Genomic DNA, 12468 nt, shown 5'->3' on the forward strand with positions numbered 1-12468 from the left:
TAAATTTATTTTTTGTATGGCGAAAATGTATTCAAAAAAATAAAATGGGGCAAAATATTTAGGAGCAAGAATTCAAGTAGATGTTGTTATATATGGATTTTGAGAAGGCGTTCGACAGTTGCTCATAAGTTATTATTACGTTATATTTACATAATATTTTTTATTTCTATAGAAAATAAAACCAAGTGCAAAATAAATAAACATTAAAATTTTTTTTAAATTTTATAAAAAAATATTGAGAGCCTCTGATTTGATATAAAAATCCAGAAAAGTCGAATAATATATAAAATATATGTACCATTAATTAACGAAATTTATTAATAAAAAATTATTAAAACACAATATAGTAATAAAATAAATCAATGCAGTTACTCATTGAGAAAGACTCATTTTTTATATTATTTACTATAAATGCAATATAAATAATACTAAATAAATAACAACAAAAATACTTATGGAAATTACATCACTCCCAAATTAAAAAATGCGTATAAATAGCTCACTACTTAAAGCACTGCATATTGTTTTATTTAATAAATTATTTAATATTATTAAATTTTAATATTGTATGATTTTTTAACTATTTTTAACTATCGTGATGCATTGAGATATCTTACTAGATCTTAGTGATCTTACTTTAATTTAAATACATAAATAACATAAATACAGAATGCACATATGCACATTTTTAACCCTTGCACTTCAAAAGTATTTTTAAAATTAACAATAATTATATGTAATATAATACAAGTAAAATTATGATAATTCTTTAAAGTGTACGTTATACATTTATTTAACTAACTATTAAAAAAAAAAAAGTGTGTTACTTTTTGAAACAATCACCTTAAAGTTTCATGTTCTTAAATATTTATAGGGATCTGATATTGAACATAAATTGTAATTGAAATACCTAAAAAATTAACATTATAGGAAATAAAATATTTTACCAAAAAATAAATTTTGGAATGAAAGCTCGTAACTAAAAAGATTTTTTATTAGGAACATAAATTATTCCCATATTTATGATTACTGTAAAAATAATTTGATTAATTGTTTTCAAGTTATATGTTTTGGTGCATAAAAATTGGTTTCTTAAAATAATGTGAGCAACCCTTCCATAAAAAAAATATGCTTATTGTGATATTTGTGCAATTTAACATTTTTATATCAGATTGATAATTGTCCTTATTTGTTACATCTATCAATAGTAGGTGAAAAAAATAAAAAATACAATTCAATGCACTCGATATCTTATAAAGATCTATTTTTGCGATAGAATTTTATCATATATAGTATGAATACTGTCATTTAATAAAATCAGTTCAATTAATAATATACTCAGATTTTAACTAAAACATTCGGTGACCAGATTATTGCGAAAACAAATATTGCAGACGAAAATTCTGAACATATGTATATATAATACATAGGTAATTATTTGATTGTCAAATACATTTTGCTTTTAATTCCAACTGCTTTATATTTTTATAAAAAAAATTGTGTTATGATAAGAAATATAAGTGTATCATATAAATGTAAATTACTAATGTAATTGTAAAATATTTTTAAATTAAAATCATATTTGTTTTTTTTTATATATTGACTATTATTAAATATACATATATGTGTATAAAGATAATCTTAGATCAGAATTTTTGCTGTGAGCAATTATTTTTGCGCAATAATCACCGATCAAAAATATTAATATATGTCATCATTATAAAGAAATTAAAATTATTTTTTTGCCAATCTGAGATATATTTCTGTACTATCTATAATTTTTTTATTTTATTTTTTGCTTTATTTCACTCTCTATTTTTTGACAATGAGTGATTTGATAACTATTTCATGTCTTTCCCATAGCTATTTACTACAAGAAAAAAGAACAAAAATATTTTAAATACAGTTAATGTTGCTAGTTAATTAGTAAACCTTGTTAAAATATATTAGGTATATGTTTTTTTACGATTATTGACAGATTAGTTCCTAAACTATTACTATTTTTATATAGTTTTCACGTATGTTTTTTTATCATACTAGTCTTCAACTATTCGTAGTTTTTAACTATTCGAATATTTAATAAAGTTCGAATATATTCGTAGTTTTTTCTTGGTTTTTATCTATACTAATTTATTTAGTCAATTAGCACAAAAAAAACTATTAACTGCCTGTAAAGTATTATTTAATTAAAAAATAATTATATGTTTCTATTTTTTAAGCTTTCAGAATCTTATAAAATATGCCTAACATAATTCCTTGCAAATTACTGAGCAATGAAGAGGGCAAAAGTTAAATTCTAAATTTATTATTTTACATAATTTTTGCTTAAGGACGTCAAAAAGCCAAGCAAAAAGCTAAGCACAAGCGTTAAACGATAATAAAAGGCGAGCCTTTCCAACATTTTGCTTTATTTAACGAACGAATTCTGCGAATTTCGGTCATAGTAGATACGGCCGATAAATATTCTATTCACAAATGTTGTACTTAAAGTATTTTTTTTGTTGAGAAGAAGTGTCTCATGTCTTGCATTTTGAAACAAAATAAAAGCGCATAAATACGATGGATTTTGTAGCGGCACTAGTCACTCAGATATATTGAGAGAATAATCGAAAGTTGCGAAACGTCTATTTGAGGTTCACACGCAAACCAAACCTAATAAACGTTCTAAAACTAATTATAGTGTTGAAGTCCAAAATACAAATTAAACCAATTTCACAGGGGTAAATAATCAGAAGAAGAAGTATAGACGGACGTAGCATATCGCTAATTGTGTCATAGATATTATATGTTAGCTGTCCTTGCCGATTATTATGGACTTCTAATATAAGAGGGCTGATCAAAATGTATTCAAACCGAATTTTGGTCAATAGGAGAGTGCAAAAAACAATTATCCCTTCTCAGAAGGCAAAAATTCACGTCAAAAGTAATAAAATCGTGTCGGTGTCGTCGCAGTGGGAACGCTCGGTAACGAGCGTTCCCACTGCGACGGCGACGGCACGATTTTATTGCTTTTGACGTGGATTTTTGACTTCTGAGAAGGGATAATTGTTTTTTGCGCTCTCCTATTGGTCAAAATTCGGTTTAGATATGCTTCATTTGATTCTCAACTTTTGTAGAGATTTTAAAAAATATCATTCGAGTCGAAAATCTAACGAATATTGGAATACATTATTGAGAACCCTACATTTTGATAATACATTTTTTTAATATTCACTATAAATTTGTTTTTTAGAAATAGTGTGATGATTTATATACATTTATTGTAGTATTATTTTAAAACGATATTTTTAATTTAAATTTAATTTTTTATAGCGAAATAATATTCAAAAAAATAAAAAGGTGACATATTTTATTTTCAACAAAAACATTGACAAAATATTTCAGTGCAAAAATTCAAGTAGATGTCGTATATATAGATTTTTTTATTTAGACAAAGTTTCTCATAAGTTTTTAATAAAAAAATCGGATGATTTAACTCGGTTTAAGCGATGGCGGTCGATTGTCGAAAGAGTGTATTTCCCTTTGGGTGTTCCTCAAGTGTCCAATCTGTTCTTTACGTTATTTAATAATGACAATAATACTGCAGTTACAAGTATTATTTTCTATACAGATGATTTAAATCATTTAAATGCATACGATCTCTACAAATTGATTTAGATTTCTTTGGACACGTGCTTCCTTCGATCGTCTGTTCTTTTGTGTCGAAAAGTGTCATATTGTATCCTTTTTTCAATCCTGTTTGCCATCAAATTATTCCTACGATCTCAGTAGAAACATTTTGGCTAGAGAAACTTCCACTATAAATCTCTAAATCTCTTTTCGAAGCAAGTGAAGGTTTTCTCTATGCGTACACAACGTCTACAATAAATCAAATTTGTTATGAGCGTTTCACTTTGATGATATTTTTATTAGTTATAAGTTATTAAATATGACACTTAAGTTTGTAGCATTCTTGAATCTGGTTTAAAAATATCCGAATAACTCCTCAGATCTGAGCTATGTTGGTCTGAGGGACTCCATAGTATTTTATTTTCTAATTTCTGTTAAGCAATACAATTTACGAAGCTGTTGCGCATTTTTGTTCCAAATATGAGTTCTCTAAGTCAAACATCTTTCAAGTTCAATCTCTAAATATTTTTCACAGCTTGATATTGGGATTGCTTTACCATTAAAGAAGACCGGAAAAAGTGTTTTTGCTTAGCTTGAAGATAACATAAAGTGATTTGTTATAATTGGCTTTGATCCACCATCTCCAGAACTATGCTTGTATCTTGATTAAATGATATTGTAATCTCTTTGCTGTTACTTTCGGCTTTATGCTCTGATGCCGTGATAGTTGTATCGTCTGCAAAACTTGCTATTCTTGCGTCATTTTAAATTAAAAAATTACACTCGAATTTCAAATTATAATTAACTAAATGTAAATAAGATGAAACATCAGCTGCATCACTGATTGAATGAATTGGAGTGTTTGGTTGTAATAAGAGTAGCTCGTATATTTTAAAAACATTACTTAATGTTACAAATAAAATTGAATTTTAAAGGTATTTATATGTTAAAATATGAAATTATTGTATTTATTTTTATTGTTCAGGTCATGAGCCATGACTGACTACGAGCGCATACAGCGCTCCTGCTTGAAGCGCTGCGAACCATGGGAAGATCCAGATTTTCCGGCTACCCAGTCATCTGTCTTCTACCACCAAACGCCACCATTCCAGTTCGTCTGGAAGAGGCCAAAGGTATGCATAAATATATTTATTTTTAGGCTTAGATAATTATTTTTTTAATCATCATTTTTTTGTAAACAACCGTGTCAGATACAAAAAATATTTAATAGGTAATTGTACCTTTTGTCTTAAATTAGTATTAAAAATATCCTCAACTATTTGCAGTCCTAATTCTAGAATAACTAAAAAAATGTTTGGGGATACTAAAGGTATGATGAAGGGGAATCGATGTGACAAGCTTATTATATGTATGTGTGCGTTTATGGTGAATCTTAATATTGAACTAAGTCATGCGATTTATTCGTTCAGTAACATGCGGTATCAGTCACAGTCTAATTAAATATTCCCGATTCAATTTGTCCCTAAAATCAATGTTTTAGGTTATATTTTATTTGTCAAATATTTGTATTACATAATAATTAAGAACCTCAATCTCACGTTTTTATAGAGCGTTAGTCAGTTAAGCGGATAGTTAAAATTAACTGGGACGCTTTGATTGGATATAAACGTCATGCATTCCGCGTTTGTGGATTAAATTTCTTAATTAACACGGAACGTCGACAAAAAATATTATTAAACATGTAAGCCATTATTGACACACTCTTATTTTCGTACAGTAAACCACGGTTATTTATATTATTATGATGTTGCAATAATATTTTATAAAAAAAGGAGATCGTAATTTGGAATTATTTATGATCCATTTCCTACTATTTTAAGTCTATATTATTTTAAAATTTGCTCCTATTTTTAAATGAAATTAAATAACTATGAAAGCAATGAAGTAAGAGAGGAGAATATGTCTTCTGGCCTAAATTGGTTTGCGAAATTTCACGCCGCGCGGTTCAACTAATATTGAAATTAATTTGTAAAATAAGTATTTTTTTAATTTACGCTACGAAATAAAATTCGCTTCATAATTGCATAAAAATATCATATCATAGATTCATAATTAAATAATATATAACATCCATAAAGCAAGATTGTCGACACCACCCCTTAGAAAATTTAAAAAGTGCTTAATCGAGTAGATGCTACGCCAAAAATGTAATAAATTGTATCATATATAAGGACAATATATACTTCGCTTTACTTGACTTCCAGATAATGAAGCCATATTTAAAAAGTATATCGTACAGAATGCAAGCCACCTATAAATTATTTTAAGTAACACGCGCTCCATATAACGAAACCGAGCATCCTCGAAATTTAATCACAAATTTTGGTGTGGGGTCTAAAATTTTTTTATCCATGCTCGATTTTATTAGTATTTATGCTAAATGTAAGAAATGCAATGAAATTATATTTTTACTATTAGAAATACAATTTGACAAGTTTCAGGTAAATCATATTCGAATAAGGTCCGCCGGAAAATCGTAATATTAATTAGAAAAATCTAAATAAATGAACTGATGTAAAATATTTATAATATTAAATTTGCGAATGCTGTTTAACCCCAAACGAATGTTGAAAAACTACAGCTTATTTCGATTTGGTTTATTCGTTTAGATCAGGCTTGGGTTTGAACAGCATATAGACATTTTATTTATGTATTTTTCAGTGAATCTATATTTTTACAAAAAAATTATTTAAAAGTCAATTTCAGTCAAACTTTATTTTTTTACTGTGCAGATGATATGGTACACGTATGTTTCGAAAATTTTTGCCTATTGCAAGTGACGTGTCGCCCTACAACTATTTTTTTAAATTAAATTTCGCGTTGTGCATGATTTATAATTGACGTTTTTTGTAGAATTAAATGTTAGATGAATCCGGTGAAAATGTATACCAATATGATTTTTCTAAAAAATAAATTTACATACACTGTAAATATGAGAACGTACTATTTTTTTTCCAATTTAGAGGTATTTAAGAAAAATAGTTTTTAGATCACTTTAAAGCGTGCTATAATTTTAATTTTATTTAAGATAATTTAATAGGATTTTCAGAAACTAAAAAATGACTTCTAAATCATGACAGCATAATTCACATTAAACAAGTAAAAAAATTACATGATACAATATTCCTTTCAAATTTTGCTAACTTTATTTCGTATTGTTTGCTTTGTATTTTTTATAACAGAAGAGGTCCATTGCTTTAAATTAACCATTATAAAAAAGTCCATTGAAAATTGGTAAGAAACCTTATATAGTACTTTGAATTAACTTTTTATTCAATTGATAACTGGGGTAAAAACTTCTGTTCAAAAAAATATCTGGGAGAGCAACTGAACTTACTGGAACGTAGTTGGTTACATAACGCAATTATAAAATAAAGTTTATTAACTGAGAATAAATAAAATGAGAATAATTGATTGAACGTTTTAAAGAAAAATGAAGTTGAAAACTTATCACAAACTTCACTAAATACATGTTTTGGGATTATGTTTAAAAATACGGTACGATACTTTTATTACAAATACAAAGTTATAAAATTAAATTAAATTATTCAGTTCCATTCTCAGCATTTGCAGAAAACGAAAAGTAATAATACATAAATAAAAGCAGTCACCTGCATATCGTTAAATATATATATGTACTGATAAAATCATTTATGAATTGCCCTTATATTTTGATTTGAAATGCATAAAATTAAAGTGGCGAAAGTTTAAGAAGCTTTTTTAATGTTTGAATGGAAAGGCAATCTTTGAAATTGCTTTTGCCTTGATGTAAATTGCTCTTAAATCGTAAATATATTTAGTATGCATCATTTCAAAATACAATGCTGTACCACTGTCAATTTTATGGCACTCTCCAATCGATAGCTGTGTTGTAAACTCCAACTTAATTGCAATGTAAAATTGAATTGTTTTGTGCGAGTCTCGTAATTCATTTCAACAATAATTAAATAACAATTGTGTAGTTGTAAGTCGTAAAAGTGCACTGAAGTTTTCTTACAAGGAATGCGGCAAAATAAAATTGGACTTTTACTTTAACGCAATATTATTATATTATATAAACCTCTAAGAGTAACATAGTAAAAATTATAAAATTTCTGTAGCATTACAGATATTGAAATTATTTTAATAAAAAATATTTTTTATATATTGGAAGCAAATATATAATTTACTTAAATAATGTAAAATATAAATCTAACATTTTTAATTTAAGACAAAATTAAATGTTTTCGTTATCTACTAATAAATAAATAACCATTCAAAGATTTTGATACAGAAGACCGAAACCTTAACGTTTGTGCGAGCTACAAGCGCACGGTGGGGTATTTGCTCGATCTGGGCTGCCAAAAGTCGATTATGAAAATTTAAGCGCAGGTGAAAAAAAAAGAGTTGCTCTGTACATCTGATAATTTTGCGCATAATAATCAACAATTCCCCCACTCCTTGCATAACGCTAGCGCCCCCACGATCGGTCGGAAGTCAGTCATCCCTTCGAGTGCTCGCATCGTTTTCTCGGCGTCGATTGCATACTCGTACATTGGACAATTATTATTATTTCATTTGAGTACAGTTAAAAATCCAAACCATTGATTATGATAAGGGCAGGTAAGTGTTTTTACGTTTCATAGCTCTTTATTGCAGTTGCTGTCATATTAAACACGCAATATTGTTTTGAATAAGTACCATTTTTAGTACTTTTTTATATTTTTTTTTCTAATTTTGAGCTCATTAGTTATATTTCCCACTACTTTTTAATGTAGATTTTATATACAATATAAAGCTTAGGTCTTTATCTTTATGATACATGTAAAATTGGCTGCGGATTTTTGCGGTTTTTAACACATTACATACCATTATTCTTAAAAATGGGACGGGGCTTAGTCGCGAAAGTTAGGACTTAAACGTTTTAAACTATTATAACTTTTTAATTAGGTGACGTGTTAACGTCAAATTTAAAATACAGTTTTATAATGATTGTTATTTTTTAATAACATGATCACTATGGTAAAATCAGTAAACCTCAAATTGTGGATCGCGTACTAATAAAATAAAATAAAAATTTGTTTAGAATCGCCAAATATACACATATTTAAAAATGAAAACGATACCGAGTATGATAAAATACTAGCCAAATACTTTTTCTTGTTAAAAAAACAGCAAATATCAAACTTTGAGACATATACAATTTATTTTTTATTTTTAACACTTGACGCGGCGAAATTCGCACGACCGTTCAAAACGGAATTCCTCTTCCTCGGGCCTACAATTTAAGAAATACTTTAAATACTTATTAAAATAAAATTGCATTGCTATAATGTATTTTTTTAAACTTATAAAATTATATATTTGACTAAGAGCACTTATGGATTCAACTTGAGAAATAATTTTGGCCGCCCAGATCGGGCAAATACCCTACAGTGAGGCGAGAGGTAGTACATTGTTTGAGAATCATAGTGTCGATGACACCAGGAGCAGGCATATTTTTAGATTCCGTTCAACGAGTTTTATAATCTGGACCATTACCATTATATCATTATATACTTTTGCAACGATAGAAGGTAGTCGGAGCGAACGATGCGGCATTCGGTGCCGTTAGATCCTCGACAGTAGCAGCAGTTCTACTCTTCTTGGTCTGTTTACTGTTATTTTTCTTGCGGCTCGCGGAAGTCTCTGGCTCATTGTTATCACAGGCACACGTCGGCTCCGACACGTGTTGTGAATTCATATATAATCGCACAAACCGGCGATTAACTTTAACTGTGTCACCTGGGAAGTTAACGCTTTAATGCACCGCTAAAGAGCGACGCCGATTTCTGCAAAATAACACTGTAACAATTGCTAACTAGAAATTACATTATAACGCACGTCGGCTACATCACGACACATTTCACAACAAAGAAATTTTCGAGCACATGGATTATATTTTTTTTGCTGAAGATGACGTGATCGTGATTCGCGAAACTTTTCGGAACCCAAAACTGAATAATTTGAACATCACCCTTCACTAGTTAAAAGAAGCAGAAAATCAAAAATATAATGAAAAAGACAACCAATATGGTTTTATAGCAATGGTTCACAGTAAACTTCCATGTTATTTGATAACAAATAATTCGCAAAATCCGCAACAAACCAAAAGAATACTTTGAATGCTAAAAAATAAATTAAAAATTCAAAAAAATGCTAAAAAATAAATTAAAATTTCAATCAAAACTGCTAAAGAAATTTACTCGATGCCCGAGAAAGCTCAAGTCGTTAGTTACTAGATTGCCCAGCTTTTGGCAAAGAAGAAAAAAATCACGTTTTGCTACCGAGCTTTTACCGAGATTTGTTGGCATAATGATTAGTGATGAAGGCATCAAACAATTTAAGACGACTAGACATTTTGCAAGACATTGATGATCAGCTCTGTCAACATTTCACTAAAGCAGAAAATTAATTAAAAAAAAAAAACAAGATCAAATCAATCACGACGACGCTAAAGAGTGCTGAAATAAGTTCAAGGGAAAGTGTCATAATCGGCATCAAACTTTTTGACCGCATTTTTTTTTAATGTCTATTTTATTGTTCTATATAGACTTTATTGCAATCTGCAGACGAGAAATAATACTTTCCTTGAGATTCATATATTATTAGATATTTTTCATTGGAAAGAATTGAAACCCTTCGGATGTATGTATGAGAATATCAGAAACTAAAAAAAAATATGGTCAAAAAATTTGATGGTAATTCTGCGCTGACCGATTATTGTTTTAATGAACTAAACAAAAAAAATACTGTTGGAACTATTTTCTAAATTTGCACTAAAGCTAGCAGTTGAAATATATTAAATAATCACTGACGGATTTTTGTTATAAATGGAAATAAGATAGGAACAATGAAACTTATATGTAAAGATGCTATATATGAGCTCATTTTTGCATAATAACAATATTATAAAAGTCATTATTGAATTAAATCACCACTAATTTTATGATTCACTATCGATGAAGACATTTATAATTTACTTTAGTAATGTAGGTAATTTTAAAATGATTGAAATAAATAAACTGAATATGTGTCTCTTACGTTAAGCTAATAAAAATAACCTTATTCACTTTTCAACACTGTGTAAACAATAATACTTTTTATTTTAAGATATCTTGGGTTGAAAGATTTTTATTTTTAAGCGCATTTAGTGACAAGAAAACTTAAGAAACTATCATTTAAGTCTGTCCAATAAAATCTGGAGTACCTCAGAGTTGTGTACTAAGGTCAATACTGTACTTAATGTTTGCTGACAGCACATTTCTTATTGCATAGTGTCTATTTATCTCAATGAAAACCTAAATACAATACAAGAATCGCTGCGTCTTTAGAGAATAAAGGCAAACAAAGTATGTCCATGTTAAGTTTACCATTAAAACAGAAACATGTCATCTCTTCCGATTAAATAGCTCAATAAATCTAGTATTGGATAATGCAAAGTATTTAGGAATGCACCTCGAGAGAAAACTTAACAAGAAAACTAGGACTAAATGGGCTAAGCCTCCCAAATATCAATAAAGAATAAGCTTTTTGTGTACAAATCCATCTTTAAACCAATTTAGATGTATGGTATTTAACTCTGGGGATCAACAAGCATCTCTAACATATAATAGAAATAATTCAGTAATATCAAATCCTACACGATATGCCCCAAACTTTTTTATTCACAAAGATTTTAAAATAAAAATTGTCAACGAAAAAGTGGAAATTACAAGACAGAAATACATTAAAAACATCCCAATAAATTGATTACGGAGAGATTAACTGAAATATTAAATATAAAAAATAATAATTTATAAGTGTAGTTGTATTAATTAATTTCTGATGAGTGATTTAATGATTAATGTGAATGAATGTCGTTGCAAATTATTATAAAATTGCTCAGAAAGATGCTCAGAAAATACAAAAAGTTTGACACCTCTGGTGTAGAATGTCCATGCGGTTGTAAAATCTTGTCGATTGAGAGCAGAAGTGTCGTTATTGCACTGTGCAGCTTTAAACTGAAGCAGCAATGAATAATGCAATTTTAGTAAAAAGTTTTATCGTGGCAAGAAAAGCTATCTATAATCTGCAAGCAGTTAAACTTGCTTGAAAAGTTTCTATAATCGGTAGAAGTTTCTCTATAAAAGCTTTTTAGATATCTTCGATTTTAAACTATACTATTTCATGTTTATTATTAATTAAGGAATAGATTAGATAGAAATAAACTGACTTTTTAGTATAATTTATAACAATGCTTACCAGATTTAAATGCATGAAAAATAAAAGCTGCAATGATGATTTTAATAGTAATTATAGGGTAGTTAATGTCATGTTACTTTATCTTGTGATAAAGACTATTACATCTAATTTAAAATGGTTCACAATAAATCAGATCTTATTATTTTGGTATTTATGATATTTAATTGTCGCCTTAGTAATGTAAATAAAACAATTCAATTAAATTTCACGTCGCTTTTAACTGTATCACTAGATTTTTTAATAAACCTTTTATTTATTTTCCAAGATATATATATAATTATACTATTCATTAAAAGCGACAGATTTATTGGTAAGAATTGATATTAATCTGAGAGTCTGAGAGTTGATCTAATTTAGCATTAGTGCAAGCATTATATTGTTTATAGTTGCATTAGAAATTGCTAAAAAAAATAATAAATCTTGCATGTTGAGATAATGGAATTAATCTTAGAGATCCAGAAAAGTAAAGATGCAGTGATTATTTATGTCGAATATTACGAATAAAACATACATTATAGAGTGAATTAAATATAAGTATCACTGACGTGATTCGTGAAATATATATATTTTTTTTTA

At 28.0% G+C, this 12468-nt stretch overlaps 1 protein-coding gene across 1 annotated transcript in view; it reads left to right on the forward strand.

Moving 5' to 3' along the window:
- CalpC (calpain C) overlaps nt 1-12468 on the forward strand; it is a 40654-nt gene that overhangs the window by 4993 nt on the left and 23193 nt on the right. Inside the window, exon 2 of the mRNA XM_088187723.1 lies at nt 4595-4742. Coding sequence (XP_088043849.1) covers nt 4605-4742 — 138 coding nt within the window. The 5' untranslated portion in view covers nt 4595-4604. The remainder of the gene's footprint in view (nt 1-4594; nt 4743-12468) is intronic.

Source organism: Plectrocnemia conspersa, unplaced genomic scaffold (assembly GCF_051122295.1).
Source record: "Plectrocnemia conspersa isolate PC_06_02 unplaced genomic scaffold, ASM5112229v1 ptg000006l, whole genome shotgun sequence".
NCBI lineage: Eukaryota > Metazoa > Arthropoda > Insecta > Trichoptera > Polycentropodidae > Plectrocnemia > Plectrocnemia conspersa.